General features: G+C 35.2%; 5 protein-coding genes across 5 annotated transcripts in view; 1 reads left to right on the top strand and 4 right to left on the bottom strand.

Moving 5' to 3' along the window:
- Nucleotides 1-7,189: 7,189 nt before the first annotated feature.
- Nucleotides 7,190-9,189, bottom strand: LOC141814481 (tetraspanin-19-like). Its single transcript, XM_074702440.1, has 7 exons — nucleotides 9,078-9,189; nucleotides 8,847-8,886; nucleotides 8,665-8,764; nucleotides 8,088-8,168; nucleotides 7,894-7,998; nucleotides 7,349-7,513; nucleotides 7,190-7,198 (listed from the first exon to the last, which is right to left on the bottom strand). The coding sequence occupies exons 1-7, from the start codon at nucleotides 9,187-9,189 to the stop codon at nucleotides 7,190-7,192; spliced, it is 612 nt and encodes a 203-aa protein (XP_074558541.1).
- Nucleotides 9,190-10,424: 1,235 nt separating this feature from the next.
- LOC141815525 (pentatricopeptide repeat-containing protein At4g21705, mitochondrial-like) lies at nucleotides 10,425-13,411 on the bottom strand. Its single transcript, XM_074703471.1, is given in 3 exon segments — nucleotides 10,425-11,706; nucleotides 13,128-13,201; nucleotides 13,204-13,411. Coding segments are annotated over 3 exon segments (1,515 nt in total). The 3' UTR covers nucleotides 10,425-10,473.
- Nucleotides 13,412-13,727: 316 nt separating this feature from the next.
- On the top strand, nucleotides 13,728-14,806 carry LOC141815567 (elicitor-responsive protein 3-like). The gene is made up of 5 exons (XM_074703517.1): nucleotides 13,728-13,809; nucleotides 14,030-14,095; nucleotides 14,167-14,293; nucleotides 14,406-14,520; nucleotides 14,606-14,806. Exons 1-5 carry the CDS (start codon nucleotides 13,743-13,745, stop codon nucleotides 14,663-14,665), a joined length of 435 nt encoding a protein of 144 aa, XP_074559618.1. The 5' UTR covers nucleotides 13,728-13,742; the 3' UTR covers nucleotides 14,666-14,806.
- A 491-nt stretch (nucleotides 14,807-15,297) lies between these two features.
- LOC141814480 (uncharacterized) lies at nucleotides 15,298-20,851 on the bottom strand. The gene is made up of 8 exons (XM_074702439.1): nucleotides 20,798-20,851; nucleotides 20,092-20,178; nucleotides 19,532-19,678; nucleotides 17,784-17,870; nucleotides 17,244-17,318; nucleotides 16,942-17,028; nucleotides 16,594-16,684; nucleotides 15,298-16,370 (listed from the first exon to the last, which is right to left on the bottom strand). The coding sequence occupies exons 1-8, from the start codon at nucleotides 20,849-20,851 to the stop codon at nucleotides 15,298-15,300; spliced, it is 1,701 nt and encodes a 566-aa protein (XP_074558540.1).
- A 2,963-nt stretch (nucleotides 20,852-23,814) lies between these two features.
- LOC141814479 (protein ROS1A-like) overlaps nucleotides 23,815-27,120 on the bottom strand; it is a 7,701-nt gene continuing 4,395 nt past the window's right edge. Inside the window, 8 exon segments of the mRNA XM_074702438.1 lie at nucleotides 23,815-24,253; nucleotides 25,157-25,195; nucleotides 25,281-25,395; nucleotides 25,533-25,595; nucleotides 25,986-26,125; nucleotides 26,204-26,261; nucleotides 26,334-26,370; nucleotides 26,503-26,943. Of these exon segments, the coding sequence (XP_074558539.1) occupies nucleotides 24,090-24,253; nucleotides 25,157-25,195; nucleotides 25,281-25,395; nucleotides 25,533-25,595; nucleotides 25,986-26,125; nucleotides 26,204-26,261; nucleotides 26,334-26,370; nucleotides 26,503-26,943 (1,057 nt within the window). The 3' untranslated portion in view covers nucleotides 23,815-24,089.

The raw sequence follows: 27,120 nt of genomic DNA, 5'->3' as shown, positions 1-27,120 counted from the left end.
TTGGATTGGAATTAAATTCACACAGCTTCGTTGGATTTGGAATGGAATTCGCACGTGTTGGATTGGAATGGAATTTGCCCCAGAAACTCATTATCAAGAGGCTATCGACGATGAACGCCATACCGACAAATACTCCCACTGTGTTGACCATAATGAATATCTGTTGCAAGAAGCTATGAAGGATCTTCCCCATCTTCAACATCACGAGCAATCCGATCGCAGGAACAGAAAAAGAAGACGACGAAACAAATTCCCTACGTTGGAATCGAATATTTCAATCGGCTCCACCCTAAAGTAGGGCTGAGTATTAGGTTAAAACTGAATCGAACTGAACCAAATTAATCAAAAACTAAATAAATCAAATTTTTTCGAACCAACCAAATCGATCGAATTTTTCAATAAAAATCAAACAAATCGAACCGATATTTTATCGATTAATTCAGTTTTCGACCGAATTAATCGAATAAATTGAATTTTTTAAATATTATGAAAATTTTACTAATTAATTAGGGATTTTTAAATTTATTTATTTAAAAATTATTTTTTCTAGTTTGATTAATTCAATTTAATCGAATAAGAAATTTTAAAATAGAAATCGAACCGAATTAATTAATTTTTAAAAAAATAATCAAAATTTTGAAATAACTGAACTGAATTTTTTAATTCGGTCGGTTCGATCGGTTTATTCACATCAAAGGCTATGAGGATGAATGTCATACCGACAAGTACTCCCACCGTGTTGACCATAATGAATATCTATTGCAAGAAGCTACGAAGGATCCTCCCCATCTTCAACATCACGAGCAATCCGATCGCTGGAACAGAAGAAGAAGATTTCCCTACGTTGGAATCAATATTTCAAAACCGGATCGAACTGAACCAAATTAATCAAAAACTGAATAATTCGAACTTTGGAACCAACCGAATCGAACTGAACCAAATTAATCAAAAACTGAATAAATCAAATTTTGGAACCAACCGAATCGATCAAATTTTTCAATAAAAACCAAACAAATTGAACCGATATTTTATCAATTAATTCAGTTTTTGACTGAATTAATGGAATAAACAGAATTTTTTAAATATTATGAAAATTTTACTAATTAATTAGGGATTTTTAAATTTATTTATATAAAAATTTAAAAATTATTTTTTCTAGTTTGATTAATTCAGTTTAATCGAATAAGAAATTTTAAAATAGAAATCGAACCGAATTAATTAATTTTTTAGAAAAATAATCAAAATTTTGAAATAACTGAACTGAATTTTTTAATTCGGTCGGTTCAGTCGATTTATTCGCATCAAGAAGTTATGGAGGATGAATGCCATACCGACAAGTACTCCCACCGTGTTGACCATAATAAATATCTGTTGCAAGAAGCTACGAAGGATCCTCCCCATCTTCAACATCACGAGCAATCCGATCGCATGAACAGAAGAAGAAGACGACGAAACAAATTCCCTACGTTGGAATCGAATATTTCAATCGGCCCCGCCCTAAAGTAGGGTTAGTATTAGGTTAAAACCGAATCAAACTGAACCAAATTAATCAAAAATTGAATAAATCAAATTTTGGAACCAACCGAATCGATCAAATTTTTCAATAAAAACCAAACAAATCGAACTGATATTTTATCGATTAATTCAGTTTCCGACTGAATTAATCGAATAAACTAAATTTTTTAAATATTATGAAAATTTTACTAATTAATTAGGGATTTTAAAATTTATTTATTTAAAAATTTAAAAATTATTTTTTCTAGTTTGATTAATTTAGTTTAATTGAATAAGAAATTTTAAAATCGAAATCGAACCAAATTAATTGATTTTTTAGAAAAATTAATCAAAATTCTGAAATAACTGAACTGAATTTTTTAATTCGGTCAGTTCGGTCGGTTTATTCGCATCAAGAGGCTATGGAGGATGAACGCCATACCGATAAGTACTCCCACCGTGTTGACCATAATGAATATCTGTTGCAAGAAGCTACGAAGGATCCTTCCCATCTTCAACATCACGAGCAATCCGATCGCAGGAACAGAAGAAGGAGATGACGAAACAAATTCCCTACGTTGGAATCGAATATTTCAATCGGCTCCGCCCTAAAGTAGGGTTAGTATTAGGTTAAAATTGAATCGAATATTGAACCAAATTTATCAAAAACTGAATAAATCAAATTTTTTTGAACCAATCAAATCGATCAAAATTTTCAATAAAAACCAAACAAATTGAATCGATATTTTATCAATTAATTCAGTTTTCGACCGAATTAATCGAATAAACTGATTTTTTAAATATTATGAAAATTTTACTAATTCATTAGAGATTTTTAAATTTATTTATTTAAAAATTATTTTTTCTAGTTTGATTAATTAATTCAGTTTAATCGAATAAGAAATTTTAAAATAAAAATCGAACCGAATTAATTGATTTTTTAGAAAAAATAATCGAAATTTCGAAATAACTGAACTGAATTTTTTAATTCGGTCGGTTTATTCGCATCAAGGCTATGGAGGATGAACGCCATACCGACAAGTACTCCCACCGTGTTGACCATAATGAATATCTGTTGCAAGAAGCTACGAAGGATCCTCTCCATCTTCAACTTCACGAGCAATCCGATCGCAGGAACAGAAGAAGAAGACGATGAAACAAATTCCCTACGTTGGAATCGAATATTTCAATCGGCTCCGCCCTAAAGTAGGGTTAGTATTAGGTTAAAATTGAATCGAACTGAACCAAATTAATTAATCAAAAATTGAATAAATCAAATTTTTTCGAACCAACCGAATTGATCGAATTTTTCAATAAAAATCAAACAAATCGAAACGATATTTTATCGATTAATTCAGTTTTCGGCTGACTTAATCGAATAAACTGAATTTTTTTAAATATTATGAAAATTTTACTAAATTTTTGTTTACTCCTGTTTACTCACCAACGACTCTAACTCTCTCGTAGAATTTATGTACGTCTTCAATTAAGTGGAGTATTTCTCAAACATATATATTTGACTTGTCTTATATCATTTCCATTTTGTTTAACTAGTTGCTAAGTACTTCATAAAAGTCCTCGGAGCATCTCTGATTCTTTAGTAATTCCTTGCCAAATTATTATGGAAATCTTAAACTTGATGTTAAATCTTCTACTACAGTCAAAATAATAATTGTCAGACATGCCATGCATTTGAATGCATCTAATCTACTTTGTTATCGTTCCGGTTTACTCTCTATCTTCAAACTTTGAAGAGATAGGAATATAGTATATTGACATTGATACCACATTAATATGGTGGGGAAAGGAGAGGGATGCATGAAAATTGAATCACGACAAGGTTAGCATCAGGTCCACAAGCAATTCAATTAAACCTGCATTAGTAGTTCGGAGAGACAACTCATCATCATTTTATATATAATGTAGTTTCCTATTCATTTTTAGAAACTAAAAGAAAATAAGATCTTACAAAATATGATCATCGAAGTGTTAGATTGTGCATTTAATTTAGTACTAATAAATCCATGCTTTCTAATAAATTATCAAAAAAAAAATTAAAATTTATCAAAATATTAATAAATTGTGGAGTTGGCCGTACGTGTTGGCCTAAGTAAGGTTGGATGATGCTCCCTATTTTTGTCAGCATATGCGGATCCATGCACTAATATATCAAAAGAACTGATTTTGTTCCTTCGTAAGGAAATGATAATCCCAGTAACCACAATGTCAATCCCAACCATGTATGCGGAAGTCCAGATGCCCAACATCCTTTGATTGCGTTCCCCATTTGGAAGAAAATTTCTACAAATACGTCGTAGCTGAGGATCGAACTGAGTTACAACCTGAATGTCCTACCGTTGCACCATTGCCCGGTCCCACGATTTTGTTCCTTCGTGAAGGTCAACACAATGTCAATCAATATGTATGCGGAAGTTTGGTGATGTCATCTTCTATAATTCTGTTCTGTCGTGATCAACTTGGCTATATCTTAAGAATTAAAGTTTGATGATACCATCAGTGTTAGTCGAAATGGACTCCAAGGACACGCAACCTTGGTCAGCCATGATGGTGACCTATGTCATCCATGGTCATGACAGCAAAGCCCTCAACCTGTTCGATGAAATGCACCTGACCTCATGAACAGACCCACTACACAAACATACAAGATGTCCTTAACAACATCAATTTAGAAGATCAAATAGCACAAATGTTTTGAAACAACATGAAGGTCCATTGCAAACCAGATTATTCATATAAACCACACACAACATAACACGCGATCGATCAACAAGGCCATGTCTCAAACAATAGAGTTGCCTACGTACACGGGATACCAATGTCACGTTTCGGAGGCATAGTTTTCACATATCGAAAAATACCCCTTGGTAACAGTAGGATAAAACAAACTTAAACGCATATAAATAAGATAATTATAAAATTCATCAAATTTATTTATTTACATCATTTGCTTTGCATATAACGAAAAATATACGAATAACATAAGATGAATATAATGAAATAAAAATCAAGCCAAATCATGAATGAGTAGGCCGAGATCTTTGAGCAACTTTATGTATAAACTGAAATCAACTATAACAACAACCGTAAGCTTGTATCTGTAAAATTGGAGATCAAAAAAAACAGTAAATATAAATTACTAAGTGGATAATCAAAATAAATGTGCATGAATTTAATGAGATTAAGAAAGTTCAATTTCTTATTATATTTTTAATTTTTTTAAAGTTCTATGAATTTAATCGAGAGATTTTTTAAGTACTCCAATTATATATAAATATATATTTATAATCATCTAATTAACATCAATTAAGGCAAATTTTCAATTCTTATTATTTAATGAGCAAGTATACAAGTTATCAACGTAGACAAATATCAGAAATCATATAGGTATCAACATGTATAAGTGATATCAATGGTCTAAATTTAATAAATCAACAAAGAACTAAATCACTAGAACAAGTGTTCTCAGAGTGTAAGAAATGTATAATCGAAAACTCTCCTCACTAGTGGAATACAATAATATAATGCTAGCACGAAAGTAAAATCCTGATTGCGAGCGAACAAGCTACTATAACAACATGTGAACGGTCAAGTACTTTGGATTGTGGGCGAACATACTACCACAATAACATGTGGATAGTCCAGTACTCTGATACAAGACTAGATTCAAAGTTCTCAAAGTCTAGTCTGATAAATCAACTATGAAATACATCACTAGAACAAGTATTCCCAGAGTGTAATAACATCAAATGACGTATAACCTAAAACTCTCCTTGCTAGTAAAATATAATAATATAACATTAGTGCGCAAGCAAAATCCTGACTGCAGGGAATAAGCTACCACAATAACATGTGGATGGTCAGGTACTCTAGACTGTGAGCAAACACACTACTACCACAATATATGCATAGTCCAGTACTACGATACAAGATTAGACTCAGAGTTTTCATTTTTAGTATGTCATTTTCTTTGATTATCATAATTATTTAATTTTAAATTCACATCTTATCGGTTAGTCTGAACGACTAATCTAAATTAACCTTTTAAACACTCATTTCATTATTTTACAGCTCATTTTAATTTTCTTTTTAAAAATAAATTTTATTTATTTATTCATGCACAAAGAAATATACAAAAGAGTCAAAAGATAGAATTTACTTACTTTTTTTTGCAACAAAAAGCTTTGAACCTTGATAGTTCACCGAGTTCCACTCGAACTTATATCTACAAATATAATATGAAAATAACTCAAATAATCAAAAAGATATCCAATAAGAATATTAACATAAAATCTGAACATTATTTAAGACTAAGACTATAATTAATATTAATCTATTCTAAATTATTATTCAATATTTACTGTCGAATAATAAATTTATATATTTTATATATATTCTGAACTAGATGATTCAACTTAACAAAACTCTAATAGACAACATGCATATTTTTCCCATCAACGACACTTAATCGATGCAGTGAACAGTGGAAACAACAGTACCAAATACCGTGAAGATGGTGCTGAAATACTGACCTATCTTTTTTATAAAATCCAATATTTAACAACTGGTATCATCTTGGTTCCACTCTTATGCTATGTTTACTTCATACAACGGATGAAGAAAAGAAAGGAATCCTTAGGGAAAATAAATCCCTAGGGAAGAGAAAGGAAATCTCCGCGGTCTTCTCCTCCGCGCAGAGTAAACAGAGGATGCGTGCATCCACCTCTGCTGTCCGCCCGCGCCGCCTCTTCCCACGCCGCATCCACCTCTGCTCGCCGCCTCGGCACCTTCTCCCTCCACCCGCTCACCGAGGCCGTCCTATCCAACCTCCGCGCCGCTTCCGTCCCACTCTGCCCGGGGCTCTCCGAGCTAGAGCTCGCCCGCCTCGAGGCCGACCTCGCCTTTTCCTTCCCCCCGGACCTCCGCGTGCTCCTCGCCCTAGCGATCCCCTCCGGGCCTGGCTTCCCAGACTGGCGTGTGCCCGATCCAGGTCTCCTCCTCTGCCTCCCGCGCGCTGCCGCGGCCCTCCAGGTTGCCTGCAGGTCGCACGGCGTGGATGAATCGGGACTTGGAGGGCTTCTCGTCGACGGGCTTGCTCCCGGTGCGGTAGAAGTAGGAAGGGGGAGGAGTGAGGGGAGGGAGGGTGGCGGCGGAGCTGGTGTGCTTGGGGGTTCCGGGCTGGGACTCCCATAGGAAGGGGACGGCTCCGCAGGCGAGCAGGGGACGGCGGCAGAGGAGAAGAAGAAGAAGAATCGAGTGTGCCGGCGGCAGAGGAGAAGAAGAAGAAGAATCGAGTGTGCCGGCGGCAGAGGAGGAGAAGAATCAGGTGCGCCGGCGCAGAGGAGGAGAAAATCGGTTGCGCCGGAGGAGAAGAAGAGAAGAATCGGGTGCGGTGCGAAAGCGGAGTGAATTTTTATTTTTATTTTTTTTGTCCGTCCGTCGCGTTCCGCCCGATTTCGGGGTGACAAGTTTTGAGGAGAAAATGATCCGCTGATGGATCAAATTTCCTTCTCTTCTTAAAAATTTCGAGAGGTAAACGAAGGATGCATGCATGCAAGGGAAACTTTTCCGCAGTTTCTCTATTTCACACCTCCAAGTAAAGGGCATTAGTTATGACCATAAACAAATGACAGGAAATTTTAATACATACTAGTTTTTGGATCATGAAAATGAGATCTTACCGAACCTGCAAAAAACAAAAGAAAAAAGTGATCTTAGATTTGAGTTGCATGACTTGAACTTAAACATAGAGCGGGACTAGAATTGCTAATATATGGCATGTATCTGAAGAATTTGCAAACCCAAGTCAAGATTAAAATTGGTAAGGGTTACTCACATTCCGGAAGCCACTCTTATATGAAACATGAGCACCCCAAACATATATTGCTCCTTGGTTCGTTAAGAGGAGAATCATTGTATTCACAGAATCATCAATGTCATAGGAGTTTTCACTGTGTGGACCGAGAGCCTTGAGAATCAAGGCCAAGAAGATGGACATTCCCTAGCATCATGAAACTTTATACTTAGAAGAAATGATCTAATTAAATTAGAAAACTGATGGTTATTCTGGAAAAAGTGTGTTTATGCATTCATTATATTTCTGCTAAAACATTGTAATAACAAGATAAAACAGTGAGAGTATATTGAAGAACAATTTTGATAAATTTTTAGGATGTCTCTCAATGACAGGAAAAGCTTAATGCACATCCAACTCTGGCTAAATAGGCCTTCTATACTCCTAAACCAAACTTACCGCGCGCAATTAATACTTCAGGATATATTGAAATGTTTATCGTTTAAAAAGGGTTGTAAACATCAAGAGTCATGCAAAGGGCAAGTAGGATATGACAACTTCAAGGAGCTACTGTAAAAGAACCATACCTGGGCAGTCACAATAGTTAAACCAACCCATTTGCAAAACTCAACGTTTGACCTAATAAAATTCTTAAACTCATTAAATCTCCTAGTTGTGTCAAATGGAAAAACCTGCAAAAATCAATCAAATAGAAACTACTCAAACAAAAATTTCAAAAGATGATCACAATAAAACATATAATCATTCATGATACAAATACCTCCTCCCAATCTTTGTTCAGAATTACAAGTGCAGTTATTGCGGCCTCCAACATAACAAGCAAGAAGATTAAAATCATGTACTATTACTTTTTAAGGATAATAGATATTGAGACACATCTTAGATCACGATCCCTGATAGTTGAGACTAATGCAATCAAATAAATTAAATGGTTTTATCAATATTGCTGCCTAAAAATGACAAACTGCAAATCAAAGAGAGGAATTAGCAAGGAAACAACTAAACAATAATAGGTTACAAATAACCAAATGAACAATAAAGTGTGTTCATGCATTTCATTATTTTATCTATAAGTCCATAAAATATCACCACCAGAATACAATCATTAAGCTAGAACAAATGTGGACAACCTAAATATGCTCTGCGTAAAGAAAATTGAGAATGCATTTATATAAATATGATATATCAATAAGAATCAGATATAAACTATATCATTAATGCAACATATAAAGTTCTTTAAAAAATTATAATTGATTTCCTTTTCAGATGTAGAAATGTTATGGTGTATAACAATAAGAAAGAGCCATTAAATGAAACATAATTCACAAGAAGGATACAAAAGAAATGCAGCGGCCATTAGCTGTTTTTGCAGCGATATAACCAAAGCCTGATATCAAACACAAAGAAACTCCTAACCCAAGAAAGGTGTAAATGAACCTACAAATACATAAAAAAGCAATGAAAATTTGAAATAATGAGCCTTAGCAGTCAGCAAAATATGACGAAAGAGAAAACAAACCATGGCAACGTTGGAGGATCAGAATGGAATTCGCGGTACCGTTCGCGGCGGACCAGCGTTGAATCGGAATGGAATTCGCACAGTGTTGGATTAGAATGGAATTCACACAGCTTCGTTGGATTGGAATGGAATTCACACAGCGTAGTTGGATTTGAATGGAATTCGCACAGCGACGTTGGATTGGAATGGAACCGCTCGACGTAGTTGGATTGGAATGGAATCCGCCCCCCCAGATACTCATCAGCAAGAGGCCATAGAGGATGAACGCCATACCGGCAACTACTCCCACCGTGTTGACCATAATGAATATCTGTTGCAAGAAGCTACGAAGGATCCTCCTCATCTTCAACATCATGAGCAATCTGATCGCAGGAACCGAAGAAGAAGACGACGTTAGAATCGAATATTTCAATAGGCTCTGCCCTAAAGTAGGGTTGAGTATTCAGTTAAAATCGAATCGAACTGAATCGAATTAATTAAGAATTGAATAAATCAAATTTTTTTGAATCAATCGAACCGATCAATTTTTTCAATAAAAATCGAACAAATCGAACCGATATTTTATCGATTAATTTGATTTTCGACCGAATTAATCGAATAAACTGAATTTTTTAAATATTATAAAAATTTTACTAATTAATTAGAAATTTCTAAATTTATTTATTTAAAAATTTATAAGTTATTTTTCTAATTTGATTAATTCAATTTAATCGAATAAAAAATTTTAAAATTGAAACCGAATCGAATTAATTGATTTTTAAAAAAATAATCAAAATTCTGAAATAATCAAACTGAATTTTTTAATTCAGTCGGTTTATTCGGTTTAACTAATTAAATTTTTGCTCTCCCCTACCCTAAAGTACTCATTTTATAAAAAGACCCTCATAGTTATAAAAATCATTTCTGCAAAAAAATTCAAATATCATTTCGTTCTAAAATAACGTGGCGTTCTTGAGATAAGTTAATAATATTATTTGATATATTTTTATTTTGGTTGATAAATTAATAGTATTAAGATAATAAAACTGAAGACGATTTTTAAGAGCAAAATAAAAAAAATAGCTTTGAGATATTTTTTTTAATAACAATCCTTTAATGGCTTCAAAAATTAGTGTTTTTTTTTTTGCCCAAGAGTTCATACTTTGACTGATCATATATCGGTTAGTATTCTAACTGCAAAATGATTCATTATCAGATAATTTTGACTCCCAAAAGTTCACTTTAGTTTTTTTTAAATCTTTTTTGCAAGTAATTCCTGAAAACTTTGTATGGAAAAAATTAAACAAGAAATAAATGCGTGCAATCACACAAAGGTTACTTGTGTATTGAAAAAGGCATCTTGATCTAGTTCTTTCAATCATAGGCAATTTGAACAAAACTTGGTATCACATTAGTGTAAATTTGGAAAATCATTGGAAGTCACCTCTTAAAAAAATAATAATCCCAGTTAGTCGCATTGACTCAAGCTCTGGGGTACCTCTCCCACGGAAGTTTTTTAGCACCATTAAAAATCGGGAAGCGCACGCATAATGCATTTTTGATTGCGATGCCCATTTGGAAAAATCAAGTCACCTCTTACAAAGAGAACAATAATGCATTTCAATAATCATGGAGAGACAGCATTTTTCTATCTACTACTCAAAATCTTCATTGTCTCTTCATCAGCTTCAACGCCATCATCCTTCATTCTCTGTAGAACTTCACTAACATCTTTCTCTGCTCTAGCATAAACTTTAACCAATGTATGATACATTTCCCTGTCCACTGGCATTGCCAATTTTAGTAATCTAATGAAAGTCTCTACTTCCTCGACCTCGCCTTCATCAACAAGGTACTTTAATATGCCGCTGATAGTAGTTGGATTTGGCTCCCAGCCAGAATTTGAAACATAAACGCAAAGGGCATTCTTCATGAGTTCATGTGCCTTGTCGAACATGTTCTTTTCTGCATAACCAGCAGCAACAATCCCCCAGCTACTTGCTGCGGGAGTCTTACATTTCTTTAAGAAGTCATCGAGCATAGCCTCTGCCTTCTCTATCATACCCATTTTCCTGTATCCTACTAGAAGAGTATTTGGAACACGCCAATCAAGTGCATTGCCGCTAGATTCCCACTCTTTCATCAAGACTTCAGCATCTTCCAGCTCCCCGAGCTTCACCAGTCCTCCGAGCATAGTGGTGTAATCCTTGTTTGCAACCTTCTTACAATTCACTTTCTGAAGCTCCCATAACCTTTTCATCTCAAATTTGTCTCCAAGAAGCCCATAGAGCGAAATTAGATGATTGTATCCAACTGCATCCCTTTTATTAAGCTTCTCTTCTGCTTTCTTCAGAGCAGATAAAGCCTTGTCAGTGATGTCAGCTTTTATGTAGATGTTAGCGACCACTGTGTAAGTGTTCCAATCAACAACAATTTGTGGCTGGTGCTCCATCTCCTCTAAGATCATCTCCATGCCTTCAATATCAGACCGTGCACCATATGAGTTGATGCAAATCCTGTAGCTGAAGTTATCAGGCAGGACATTCTTAGCTTTCATATCTTCTAGGACTGCGGGAACCTTTTCGTGCTGGCCGGTAGTTGTGTATACACACATGATATTGTTATAAGCCAGAGGAGAGGATACTAATCCTAGCTCCTTCATCTTCTGCATATGGGACAAGGATTTCTCTATCAGGTGTTCTCTCACATAACAATTCAGCATTGCACCATAGGTTTTCTCGTTCTTCTCTTTCTCACACATGCTATTGAAGTAGTTTTCAGCGGAAGACAGTCCATGGACTTGACCAATTAGATCTAAATGGACGGCATTGTCACCGGCCATAAATTGTATGTTCTTCTTGCTTTTCATCCAATCAGAAACCTCAAAGAAAAATACACCATTGTTGCAATCTTAGATACACAGAGAAATACTCAACAAATTTTGGATTGAAAGACTGGTAAACTAGCTAAAAGATATTTATTTACTATTTTATATCAAAGGCAAACATTTCAATGTAAAAAAAAAAAACTGAATATCAAACTATTGCGGTCTTATTTATTTTACTTTTCATTCTCCTAAAAAAAGTCACCACCTAGTAAAACAATGTGTGGAAAATTTAAATGGGAATAATAGGTCGACATTGCTAAACTTGAAAGATCAGTTATATACACTAGTAAATTACAGTTTATACACAGCACATTATTGTATCTCTAAAGCACTAAGATTTAAGATACTCCATCAACCGTAAACTAGACATGAAAATAATCACAATGCAAACGCTACCAGTAACAAAGATGTTGTAAATCAATATTGTGTCAGGTTGGAAATTTCAGCTTAGGAATAACATAAAGCTTAGAGCCCAAACTTCAGAAAGTCAAGCTCTATGTTCAATTACAGTAAGTACTATAGACAATTTGTTTCATAATTTCAAATACTATAGTTTTGTCATCAGGCCAACTTGTTCTGCAAATGAATTCATGTCACCTCTTCCCTTGAATAAAGTTACTAGTAATATGAAAAAACAAGAAGACGCGGCCAAATTACAAAGACCAGTTAGATATTACCAAATATCTAGTATCTCTTGTAAACAACAGAAATAAGGTCAAATTCAGAATTTCAGACTACCAAATAAAGATCAAACATTTACCCAAGGACATGTGAAATCTACAAGTATGCAATGTTGGGAAAACAGACGAAATGACACACACACACACACACACACACACACACAACTAAAGCATTCTTAACGGCAGGAGATTTGGAGTTCAAAGAAATACTTGTGGGCCATTCACAGGCTCAAAGTTAATTCTATCAGTTTGAAAGGATTTAAGTGATATTATACAAGGCTAGAGCTAAGTTCTGTTACAAGTGCTAAACACTAACAAAGAAGTAATATTTCTCACATGTCCTTGGATAAATGCTACAATTGCTAAACCCCATGAATACCAAAAGTTTGTTGTTTATTTCAACACTTGCAAGAGGAACAAGAGTTTCACAATACTAAGATCATTCTATGATAAATCTAGAAATCATAAATGCATCCCTTTCTAGTGAGAATAATGTCACAAAGCCTTAGATAATCTCTGGAGTCAAACAATTAAGATATACAGAAACAACGAAAGATGGTATTTAGAAACCACATAGAATTATCGTGTTTTCGATTCAAAATCCCGAGAGCATCCACCTACTCAAGTTCCTAACTTTATTGAGCACGCAACTAGTTCCATCACGCGGGCTTTAACGAAACTCGTCTAAGAGGAAAATTCACAAACACTTGAAAGCACGAGTCAAGGGAGACCAACCTCCAGCGCTTGCCGGTACCTTCGGCGCACACGAAGCTCTTTTATGATATTCTGGAGCTCAACGCGTCGTACGGATTTCCCTTGGCGACCCAACGGTCGAGCACCGGCGAGAGGTTAATATTGGGGTCACCCAGCGGCCATATCATGGACTGCAGCTGCCTCTGGTGACGGGGTCTCCTGGTGCAGTAATGCCTTCCGTTCGCCAGCGCCGAATCCCAGCGCAGGAGACGGCTTTCGAGGGCTCTTTTGAGAAGACGAGCAGCGGAGAAGAACGAGGAATCCATAGCGCGCTCGGTGTCTACCAGCGAAATGAGCTGGCACGAAGGTATATGAAATAGCGGTACGTTATAACGCTCTTACTGGTATCGCGCAATATGATACTTGTAACGACACGTTATAAAGGGTGACGATAACAGTTGGAGAAATCCTCACTTTAGCCCCTAGACTTCTACTTATTTCTTTAGAATTTATAGTTTCCCCTCCGCCGACGTGTCGTGTCGTATGTCGTGATCAGTCGCGTTTTCCGTCGGGTCTTCGCCTCTTCTCCCTGCTATAAATAGCTTTACCTCCTCCATGATCCTCCGTTCACCTTGTTGGCTGGGACAGGAAGGAGGCATGGTTCGCGGGACGCTCGAAGTCCTCCTCGTCGGAGCCAAAGGCCTCGAGGACACCGATTTCCTCAGTACGATCACTAATTACATTTTCCCTCGATTTAGACGATTTTTTGTTCTCGTTTACAAACCCTACTGGCTTACGAGATTACGAACAACGCCCCAAATAAAAATTGGTTTTTTTTTCGTGCGGTAATCATCCTACCAACGCTGATCGATCTCTTCCATCGATCAAAGATTCCACCTTTTCTACCTTCAATCGACACTGATCTTGCTTGCGGATGGGAACAGGCAACATGGATCCCTATGCAATCCTCACATACCGGTCACAGGAACAGAGGAGCAGCGTCGCATCTGGTATGATACATATAAACCCTTTTCCTGTTCCATTGCCCGCGGTGATGCCCAGAATGTGACTAGATGTGCAGGGAAAGGCAGTGCTCCTGAATGGAATGAGAGCTTTGTGTTCACCATCTCCGACGGTGTCGCAGAACTCACTATCAAGCTCAAGGACAGCGATATGTGCACGGCCGATGATTCCGTTGGAGAAGCAACGTGAGTTTCATCACCTTTTTTATCTATATCATAGTGCATACTCTTTATGTTCTTAGTTTGTTTAAGCTCGAAACTGAACTCGCTCAGATTGTTCTCATCGTGTATCTTTCAGCATTCCTTTAGAAGCAGTCTTTCAAGAAGGAAGACTCCCTCCTACTGTCTACAATGTTGTCAAGGATCAAAAATATTGTGGAGAGATTAAAATTGCTCTATCCTTCACTCCGGAAGTATTCTTCCTCTCAGTAACTATATATCTCATTCTTTCCATTGCATTTGGATACCTCAAGAACCATATGCTGATTAACTTTGCAGGAAAATACTGACCGGGATTTCGACAAGGAGAGCTTTGGTGGATGGAAACAATCCTCCTGAAAGAATGATGTGCTTCATCACATTCTACTTCAATGTAAAGTGTGTTACATCATAATTCATCTGATCCATCTGAAAATGCTAATTTAAAATGTACTTCGATTGCTCAACTTCGTTAATCAATTATGACACTTTTATTATTTATCTTGTGACTTTTAGAATGACAAAATGATGATGTTTGGTCTATTCCTTCGTTTGATAATAACATGGCAGCTATTCTAAAACATTTAGGATTAACCAAAGTCGATAAATTACTGATGGAGAAGAATGATTAGCAAAAATCATAATATACAGGTAATAAATCGCTATTTTTTTAAAAAAAAAATCAGTATAAACAACATGCCTACAGTTAGTAAGTTGATCTCACTTGTCAACTCAAACACAAGAGGGATAAAAATGCTTGTTTGTCGACATGGCATAAAAATACTACTAGCTGTAGCACCAGCATTGTCATTCATCAGATATTGTCATGGTAGAAAATCTTGCTGCATGGATTCTTGATGAAGCATACCCTTTCACCAATTCCTGTAAGAAAAAGTTTGTGCACTGGAACTTCATCTGTACAAAATACTCATTCTATCTGGAATTTGGTTGAACAGTACATGAAATTGGAACTCTAGATATTTAATTAATTCTTATTGGTGGGTCTGTTCCTCCAGTTGCTGAAAATATTGTAGAACCTTGTCAGTATCATCAAAATCTGCAGGAGCATACCTTGGAAAGTGGAAGTAATGGCCTGACCAAGAGTTGCCAAATGCAAATGCATGAGGGGATTTTTGCTTTTCGCTATCACTTCTTCCCAACTGAGCTTTTTCTGAAGAAAATTCCTGGTGGCTTTGTGTGTTCCTGTGAAGTTCACAAGTCGGTGCAGGTTCTACAAATGGCTCCTCATCTTGTCGGTAGAAACTTCCCATAAACAAATTGGATTGAGCTGGTTGATCCAATATAGCATCACCCTTTTCCTGTTCAGCAGTGGACTCAGTACTAACTTGCATTCTGTCATGCTCAGATGGCGGTACAAGGTCTACAAATGGCGCACCTTCTTGTTGGTAGAAACTTCCAGGAGCTAAATTTGATCGTGCTGGTTGATTCAAAATAAAAGCTGTTTCTGCCTGCAACTGACACAAGGCATTTGCTTGTGCCTCATAAGACTGTTCCTCTCCACCAGAATGCATCATTTGATAGCACCCAAGTGCAGCCGCCTGTTTGGATGCTTGATATTGCTTCTTGATTGCTTCGATAACCATGGAGGTTGTGTTTCCCAGCTCATGTGTATGCTCTATGGGTTCTGATACTTCGCCACTCATCTCAAAGTTTCCTTCACTCGCCAAGTTACCATATAAAGCTGACAAGTCCTCATCCTGTCGTGGGAGAGATGGTGAATGTGCCAGCTCTGATGAAGTCATCTGTAGTTGCGGCATTTGAACAGGATCTTCAAACAGGCATTCATCATTAACAAGTTCAGAAAACTGCTGCGAGGTTTTCTGTGGTTCATTTCCTGTGTCATATGCCATAGAGCTAACAAACTCTGATAGATCTTCTGTCTCTAAATTTAACAGCGATTCTTCCAAGTCTGTTGCCTGAATTGATGATGCGCCAACAGGGCAAGCTGGACTCAGCTCATTGGCCAATCTAATCTCCTCTGAATTTTCTCCAACCAAGCAATTATGATATGAACTAGTGCAACTACTATTATGAACTACAATACCTGCAATAAGATCAGAGGAGGAAAAGCTCAAAAGTTTGTAAATTTGCAATATAAACATTTCCATGGATAACTGAATCTTACGGTCAGAATCCCAAGCTTATCATTCCATAAATTTTGAGCCAATACTATGATAAATGTGCAGCCAGAATATATCTTTTTTTGCTCAATCCTTTCTATTAAAAGTTAAAACATGCTTTTTCTACTAAAAAGGGTTGGCATTCACCTTGAGAAGGCAAACTTGATGGACTGTTATCTGAGAAATGGCATCTACTCGGACCACAATCTTCCCTTTCAAATCTTATGGATGATGGAACCTGCAAACAAAAATCTATGAGAACACACACCACACGATCAAAATATCTTCAAGGGAAATGCAATATTCCGGAAAGCAAGCTTAACATTGTGCATTTAAATCTTTTTATTTACTAACATTAATTCTTAAAACCATCCACTTATGGAAAATTTTCAACCTAAATTTTCTCTATTTTCCCATGCGAAGCATGAAAAAATTCATTAGTCTTGCAAGAATGAGGTTGATTAAACACATTAACCATCCACTAAACTATAGTACCTGGTATTCTGGAGCACCTTTTTGTGAATTTGTTATCTCCGTTCTCCATGTATTTGGCAAGGTCTTTGAAGAAACTTCAGTTAGGACCTGCACCACAATGCAAGCTAAATTTTGTTATCACTTATTTTTCCATGCTAACCTTGCCTTTGAAGATTAATAAATTAGAAAAGAAGTTTAAGGAAGGAGCAAACAACATTGAAGGTGTTGTTGATTTGACTCTGTTGATGATTGGTTGGAGAGCTAGCATTGTTGAAGGAGCTTGTTTGAACACTGCTGGTTTCTCTGATTTCAGGTATTAAAACCTTTTGAGCGTTAAGATGCTGTAACAATTTGACCTTCGAATAGAATCTCAATCCAGTGGATGGATTGTAATAGCTCTACAAGAAGAAGGTGAAATGTTAAACAAAGCATTTCCAGACCATAAAATATTTCAACCTGTGTTTTCACATAATGTTAAACTATCCTAGATGTGTTCCTGCTATCATTTTCCTTATGATCATCAAGAGGTGGATGGATTATAACAATAGATCTAGAATAGGAAAGAGAAATGTAAGCACCATGGAAATGGATGAGACGAGATCGACATCTTCAATTGGCATATATCAAACGATTAATGGATTCTACTATCCACACTTGCAAATTCACAAATCAGATACTCATTGAAACCATAACAACTCTAAGTGAAACATATAATAGTGGAAAATTTGAGAACTTATTCTGATATAAGTGACTAAAAAGTAACTTGCAAAGTTTGGGCTACATCTACTTAAATGAGGAAACAATCACAAAAATGGAATCATAAGTAAAATAGTAACTTGAAACTTAACACAGAAATCTAATACCTTTTTCTTCATTCCATGACACTTCCCTCCATTTTGTGTTATGCTGTTCATAACCCAACCAGGAGGTAACCAGTCTCCACGTTGGCTCTGTGCATATGTAAAACTTGTTAGGATCTGTCGTAAGATAATAAAACTCAACTTACAAAGATGTTAAATCAGTAACAACTTTGAATGTTGTTAAGTTCCTACGCTCAAAACCCACCTTCACAAAAATATGGGATACATATTATCAAAAAACTACTAATACTAAAAAAATAAAAAAGTATTAAGTAGCAAATGCCTCTGATGTATAAATTGGCCATAAGACAAAAGATTGCTTGTTTTATCAAGCCTCTAACCTAAGACGAATGTAAATTTAGTAGTAATGCCAATTTTATAAGCAAATATAGGAAAACTTATGGACTGCCTAGTTCAAGTCATTTGGTTAAAGTTGAACCAAGGCTAACCTGCTCAATTTACAGAGACAAACAGTACTCTTCTCACAATAAGTTTCACACAGTGCCAATTTATAGTCATTTCAGATCACTAGAACTACTCTGATCGATATTTCAATGGCATAATACAAACACAAAACAAGTAAAACTCAAATAGTTTAGGTGCATGATTAAGATATATACTTGATCATTGTTGTTCACCTCGGCATCTTTATTATTTTCTCTATCCAATTTTAGGAATTTGGATAAATATTTATAATGCCCATGCACCACATGGACAAATATCTAGTTTTTTCACGAGTAAACAATCCTAAATGTGTTCCTATTATCATATTCCTTTGTATCACAGTGAGGTAATTATGTCCCCTATTGGGGTGTTCAACTATTTGAATCTTATGCCACCATTGAACTCCAAGAAAGGTTACAAAACTAGTAATATTCAATAATAAACTGTTGCAAGCACTAAAACAATAGATAAGATCTGATGATATCAAGATTAGAAAATGACCACATCTTCAATTGACATCCATCAAATGTTTACTGGATTTTATTATCCACACTTGCATACTCATAAATGAGACATTCATTGACACTTTAGATGCTACTTTTTTGAAAAGGATAACAGCCTTATAACCAAGCTTTTAGTTATCAACTACGTTTTAATTTTCACATAGCAGTAAATAAAAGTAAGACGTTTAGTTCACAAAGAAAAATATTAACATAGGCATTCACATGTCGTTAATCTATGTCATGTATGCTTATTCAATCAGACAGCCTGTTTGTGCAGTTGAAACAGATCTTGGTGTCAACATTCATTAAAAAATGTACCATAAACTTTGTTTAGGATAGGAAGAGAAAGAATTTATATACAAATCTACCTCCATTCCTATTCTTTAAGATATTCTTCCTTATCCGAGTATTAGAACAGAATAAGTTTTCTTTCTATGTGGGCAATGCTAATCAAAGGTACCCTTCCAAGTTCCAATTGCCTTCCAATTTATCTAAGCATTATTGTTTATTGCCGAACCGGTTAATTAAGTCACACAAAAACAGTTATTATATTCCCAAATACTAAGTCTTGACTTTCTCTTCTTCATGATCCATCCATTAGGCAAGCCTTCCAGACAAGATTCAATCAATTCGACCTGCATCATTACGTCAGTTAGCATGCTGCTGTCACTTTTTTTTTCCATGCTTAAAAAAACTTGCCATGGAAAATTCTTGTTATAAATGTAAACCTAATCACTATAAGAGAAGTTTATAAAGGAGCAATCATTGTGGAAAGCATTTCCATTGATGAAAGTATGAACTCACAGGTAATTCCCTTCCTTCAGATTGTGGCTCAAATGATTTTCTTTTCTGGGGTTTAACAACACAACGAGAAATATCTTCAGTTAGTATATAACGATGAGCATCCTTCAAGGACCGAAACTCATATCCACTTTTTGGATCGATGTACACCTATAAAGAAGTACAAAAATGAAACTCCATCCAACAATGAGATTATCCAAACAAAAAAAAAATCTAGCAAACATAAAATGATTACACAAGAGAGATAGCTATAGCTACACAATCACCTAAAAAAACAGATTTTGCTACTGAATACATAATACAAGGCAAGGAGAAGAAATAGAACAAAATCAATATTTGTCATAATTATTTGGGGTCACATGGAGGGATCTTATCACTAGTTTTGGAGAAGAAATAGGAAAGAAATATCTGAAAGTAGAGAATTGGGAACAAAATCTTGGGTTAAATATAATATAGTACATCAGTAAAGGATATTTTCACATTTTACTAACAGTTATTCATTCAATATTGGAAACAAATATGATTAAGCATATCAACTACGAGAACCAAGATATATATAGTACCTTGAATGTTGAATTACCAAGTCTTGAGTATCTGATTTCAGAAACCCATCCATCAGGCAAGCCTTTTAAACGAGATTGAATTACATCCTGCACAATGATGGAACTTAAATTACAGTGTTACATAACAAAACGAACAACTTCGTTAATCATAAAATGACAAGAAATTTCAAGGCACATCGTTTCTTACTTAGATTGATGGATCCAAGTTCTATAGCTCTAGCCTTAATTCGAAGAAAAGAGATGGATCTAGATGCAATCCTTAATAAGGACAATCTAACTCTTATATACTTTTTAAAAAAAAGGAATATTGATTATCAAATCAACTCGTCTAGCTTTTATAACGGGTGGAAAATTAATCTCTCACAAGTGGTTGATGAATAAAAGTATAAAATGAGGGAACACAATCGGCATTAACTCGTCGCACTTCACCTGTATCTTGCAATAATAATAATAATAATAATAATAATAATAATACAATTTAAATTCCACCTTTTGCATGACAAGAAAAGGGTCTTCAAACAAAATGAGGAAACACAATCGGCAATCATCATCATGTCATACAGATTTTAGTATTGGTAGTATAAAAGCAATGCATCTCTAAATTAACCATTTTACAAAACAGGGAGCGCTAAGAGAAGAGAAAGAAAATATATATATATACACGACCTCTCTAGAAGAGAAAGGAAAAAATATATACACGACCTACCGATGGCATCTCTCCTTCCCGCATTGTCTCGTTAACTTGCGCCCGTGCCGTCATTCCCCGGCGTGGTGATAGTTTGGAAAGCCAAAGCTTATATAGAGACGCATTCTCTATATAAGAGCCAAGTTGGTGGTGCATCAAGATTCGTGCTTGAAGAGATCAAACGTAGCGAAACCCACTTTCTGCAGTATTCGATTAAATCAAATCGAACCGAATCGAATTAATCGAAAACCGAATAAATTAATTTTTTTAACCAATCAAACTGATCAAATTTTTCAATAAAAATCAAACAAACCGAACCGATATTTTATCAGTAAATTCGATTTTCAACCGAATTAACCAATTTTTTTTAAATATTATGAATATTTTACTAGGATTTATAAATTTATTTATTTAAAATTTATAAATTATTTTTCTAATTCGATTAATTTGGTTTATTCGATTTAATCGAATAAGAAATTTTAAAACCGAAATCGAACCGAATTAACCGAAGAATTAACCAAATTTTTAGAAAAAATAATCGAAATTCTTCTACAAAAGGTGGATCCGCCACCTTAGCGCGCCCTACAAGGTTGGCCCCACGACCATCTGTGAGAAGGTAAATCGAGAAACTTGGTCACGATGCAGGAGGGTATTGCCTGGCTCCGCCAGGATTCAAACCCTTGCCCTCTTCTGCAAGTCTGCTATGTCGTAACCAACTCAGCTATGCCCCGGGAGCAAAATAATCAAAATTCTGAAATAACCGAACCGAATTAAAAATTTGATTTGATTTGATCAATTTATTCGATTTAACCGAATTTTTGCTCATCCCTATTTACAATCCATATTTACAGAGACACATTCTATGTATAAGAGCGCAGCTGGTGGTGCATCAAGATTCGTGCTTGAAGAGATCAAACGGAGCGAAACCCACTTTCTGCAGTACATATCTCAAAGTTGTTTATAGAGACGCATTCTCTATAGAAGAGCCAAGTTGGTGGTGCATCAAGATTCGTGCTTGAAAAGATCAAACGGAGCGAAATCCACTTTCCGCCGTACATAACTCAACAAGTTGTTGTAAGATTCGGATACAGTCTTGCCATCCAACAACGCAGTTGCAGCTAAATTATTTATTATAATCAACTATTTAAATATAAAAAAATTAGTATTATCTTCTTGCTAAAAAATATTAATTGTATCCTATTTTATAAATCATGAATTTTGATAATTAATTTTATATTTTTGAATTTTTAAAATTATTAATTATTTCATAATTAAATGATACACGATTATAATTAATTTTTTTATTTAATTTTAGATTTTTAATATTTAAATTTAAATAATAAGAATTTTTAAATTTTAATTTTAAATTTTTATTAGTTAAATTATTAATTTTAGTATTTATCTGGGTGGAATTTGAATTTATCTTATTATTAGAATTGTATTGATTATTTAATTTTAAATTATTAATTAAATTTAAATTATCTAATTTATCTTGATAATTATTATTTTTATGTTGTTTGATTAAATTATTATTAATTTATTAAATTAATTAAAGTTGAATTATTTAATTAGGGCATCCATAATCCATCCTCGTTATAATACCCTTCACCTCATTAAAAAGCATAAGGTCTACTGTCACATACTTATTATAACAATATATCTCTTTTACTCACATTCCTTTTAACATTAACACTCATTATTTATGGGTCCCACCATCTACTTAATCATCTTAAAATTTATAATTTTAAAAAATGTTGAACTAACTGTTAAAAAATAGTCGTTAAAAAACTAATCATTTTATTTAATTTTTAATTTTAAAATTTATAATTTTTTAATAAAAATTAAAACTAATCGTTAATAGCCATTAAAACTAACCGTTTAATAAATATAATTAAAAATTAAAAAATTACATGTGGGATAAACCCATCAGAGGGCTGGCCCACCCCACTATCACTTGAACGCGTTCAAGTGGAGGGGTGTTATAACACCCCTCCATATTGGTGTTTAATACCAAAGGGTGTTATAATACCCCCATTAACGCATCCGTTGGGATGCTCTTAGAGCATCCACAATGCAAGGGCGTTATAATGTCTTCGACCTCATTAAAGCGCATGGGATACACTGCCACATACTTGTTATAACATCATACCTTTTTCACTCACATTCCTATTAACGTTAATACTCATTATTTATGGGTCCCACTATCCACTCAATTGGCCGTTAAAAAATAACCATTAAAAAATAGCGGTTAAAAACTAACCGTTTTATTTAATTTTAAATTTTAAAATTTATATTTTTTAATAAAAATTAAAATTAACTGTTAAAAATAACCATTTAATAAAAATAAACAAATAAAAAAAATAAAAAAAGCATGCGGGGTGGGCCAGCCTGGCCCACCCCGCAATCCTCTAACGCGTTCAAAGGATTGAACGCGTTAAAGAATTTTAACACCCCACACTGCTGTGGGGTGTTATAACGAGGCATTGAACGGGCGTTGAACGCCCCGTTACATATGCCCTTATGTGTTATCTTGGTTAAATTGATTAACCAATTGATTTAATTTTTATTTATTTGTGTATATTAAATATAGGTAGGTTTTTATCCATTTATATATTAAATATATTTTTATTAATACACAAAATATATGAAATCATATCAACATCTTTAAAAATATATGTCAAAGTTTCTCTTTGCAATGTGTCATAGTTGCGATCACCTCGATTGCCTTGTTCTTCGACCTAATCCTATTGCCACAAGAAAATTGAAAACATTAATGTTTCTTCTTGGCCATCGCGAAAGTGCCCTTCGAGTAACCAAGAACCTATAGATGCATTTTAGAACAATTCAAATCGTTATTTCAAAAACCACAGAACATCTGTCCATATGCTTTTGGAACCAGAAGGATCAATTAAGTAGATGTTTCACTTTTTTTTTCTGAAAGCATCCATTTCTTGGTTCAGTCAAGTTAAGCTGATGGAATGCAAGCTACTTCAACTACAACAAAGTTTTCTAGACTGTCTTGTAACTACAAATGAAAATAATTAAAAAAATGAATCAGACTAGCATTCTTCTTAGTGAAACAATCAACAATTCGTCTGAAAGATTATTTCACGATCAGCGTTGAGAAGTCCTCCGCTTGTTCATAAGTTAAATGGATGGCATGAATGAGTTGAATGCAGAAACAACAATTAGCTCTGCTGTCAGAAGGGTTTGCTTATTTTGAGCTTCAGATTATTGAATCATCAAATTTATAATTCAATGTCAGCACCTCTAAACGGATGGTTAGTCCTGGTGTTGCAGCAGTTACTGAGTTTCAAGCAGATCCATTCTGATTCGTCTTGGTTGCCGCCTTCTTTGATAGCTTGGTTTTATCTTGTTTGTCATTTTTCGGTGCCTTGCTTGCGGCAATGTGCAATCTTGCATAGAGCGGCCTTGGCGCCCTTGTTTTTCTGTCAAATCCTCTCACACAAACAAATCCTGCAAAAATATTTGCATCTGTTAGACAGTCAAGGTAGCATCTTTGGACATTCTAAGAATTTAACTAGCAGTATAAACACAATCGAGGGAGACAATCACTTTCATCAATCAATCATTTCTTGGATAAGGATTGAAATATAAGAAAAAGAATCCTCCTTGCAATGAGCTCTACCATAGTGCCATTGCTATTATAATGCTACTTATGCTGCCTTTCTCCTGACAATAAGTTTTAAGTCTCCTTGTGCCATGCCTTATCTGCAGGCTTAAGCTATGCCTGTTCAATTCATGCCTACATCACCAAATCAAGCTTCACCTCAATTCCCACCTAGTCTGCTAGAGGTAGCTTGATCAGCACTTGCTCCGCCTCAAGCAGACTTGTGAGAGGACACTGTCAAATAGAAGGGAAGCTCAATTCGCACCTGATCCACCTTGAGGGAGCCCTGCCCTGCACCTGCTCGACCTGGAGGAAGTGTACAAAGAGTGGCTGGAGCTCCACTAGAAGGATGTCCGCCTTACTAAGCTCAGCCTTGAGAGGCATCAATAGCTATCGAAGTGTCAAAGGAGGGGGCAGAGAAGGATTCCAAATGCATTGGAGGATAATATGGATGATTTTGCATTGCACCAAACGCTGAAGATTCAAAAATTATTTTCTGAAGAAACAAACTGATCCTAACTCCTACCTATTTCTTTAGTTCATGGAAGTCTATTCACTAATATCTATAAGTCGTGCATAGTAATTATTATCATGGTAAAAATATTATGTTTGTCCTAGTTACATTTTCAGTTATCTGTACTTGCTCGTCCTATTGTGTTTCTGTATGCCATGCAGAAATTGGGATTCACTCAATAACTTATTTATTATCAAAGCAATGAACACTGCAATTAACAATTATCACTGCATACCTCTCCAAAAGCAAAGTTGTATCTCCTCAGTAGTTAGACCTGAAAAGCATGGGCAAATATTATTTTTTTGCAAGAATGCATCTTAGTAAGTTTCAAAACCATGAAACAGATGCTGCATTCATACCCCTAAATATAGATGGCACTGATGTTCCGAAATAAACTGTCCTCCTAGGCAGATTCCATATCCAGTCCCTGGGTACATCAATTGGCTTCTGGCTTGTCTCGTGATCTGCAAAGACCTGCATTGATGCAAACATTGCTAGTAAAAAAACCAAATATAGACCCACCTGTTTCTAGGGACGACTATTTTCAAATTATAGTTTTATTCCTAAAGGGCAATGCATATCATCAATTCCGTGATCAGATAAGTTATCACCTCATTGACTTGGAAATAGGTTCATTAAGTGAAAGATCCTCTCATAGCTGTTCGACATGGAATCTGTTTGTGACAATTTAAGAGAGAAAGAATCTGATGTCAGTATTGAAAATTTACACATTCTATTTTATTTTCTTTCTTTCCTTGTTCTTTGGTTTTGTGTTTACTTGGATGAAAAAGAAAGGAAAAGGAACAAGTCTAGAAAATTGTAAACAGAAGAAAAGGGAAGAAAATGAGGAGAGAAGTTCAAGCCCAGCATCATTTCATTTCCACCTAAACCAGGTGGAAACGAAAGAAAAATCTTCCCTGTAAACTTCCCTCCGAATAATTTTTCTTTTTTCCATTCCTTCAACCAAAACTATTTTCTTTCTCTCCAAGTACACACAAGATTAACATTTATCAATAATTCTTTTGAAAATAATCCAAAACCGATAAACAGGTCAAAATGTTTACCAAAATTGTTCCTCTAACAATCTGTGCCTGTGCTTCTCGTCTACTGCTGCAGGTAAAGCATGTTGCCATGTTGCATAATGCACCTGTTTCGTGCAAGTTGCAAGATGCTTGTGGTGGTTCTGTAGATTGTGCAGTTTCACCTAAAAATATTTTCAACAATGTCAAAAAGAGGAAGTTAATTTCAGATTAAAGTTTTCAATCAGTAGAATGAGTTTTGCCTGGAGTCCATATAGCCAGTAGATAGGAAGAAGGATCATCTGTCTCTCTTGCATCCAACTGTGACGTAAGATTAATAGATGAAAATCACCACCAAGAGTAATGATAAATATTGTCTATAAGGGAACTTACCCCTTCCAAGAGAGGGTGTGAATCTGGAAGTTCATATCTGTATTGAAGACAATTAGATAAGTTTGTTTCACTTGAAATAGACATATTTCATTTAAAAAAAAAAGTTTGAATATGGAAATCATGGCTATTTTTTGATAACTTAAGATAAACCCAGTCTTGAAATACTTACACATGATGCTCTGTTCGTAAGCGGCTAACATTCTTGAGCTTTGGCATGGGAATTGAAGCAACCCCTGGGTTGATAGAGACTAGAGCCTTAGACATGTCAACATCTTGAATCTCCATGTTGTTTGCTTGCATATAACTTTGTAAGTTCTGTGTGAATTCTTCAATATTTAGTTTAATTCTAGGAATTTCATCTGGATCATCATAAAAAGCATCCTCGATTTCCCGTTCTTCTATTTGACCACATTCAGCTTCTGGTGTTGCAGGTTCCTCAATGATAGGTCCATAGTTTTCTTGAACAGTTATGGCCTGCAAGTCACTGATTCCCTCAATCTGATATGCAGGTCTTGGATTGACACCCAGTACATGGTTGGTTTCAGAGGCAATGGGCACAGACATACCCACTAAGCTTTTTTCCTCTGGTCCTGGGAGTGCCAATCTAGCACTGCAACAAGAATCAATACATTAATAGTGAAGTTATGAAAATTGTATTGAGCCTATGTATATAGAGTATAGCAATTACATGTCTATATAGAACATTGATAAAGTTATTTAATAATGTATCTTATGTTTCATTATTTTGACAAGTAATGTTGATTAACAGATTATGTTTTGTTTATTC

Source organism: Curcuma longa, chromosome 21, assembly GCF_044706935.1.
Source record: "Curcuma longa cultivar G26 ecotype Majalengka, Jawa Barat chromosome 21, ITB_CL_G26_1.1, whole genome shotgun sequence".
NCBI classification, from domain to species: domain Eukaryota; kingdom Viridiplantae; phylum Streptophyta; class Magnoliopsida; order Zingiberales; family Zingiberaceae; genus Curcuma; species Curcuma longa.
The sequence above is the reverse complement of the archived record's forward strand: the minus strand, read 5'-3'. Positions and strand labels throughout refer to the sequence as shown.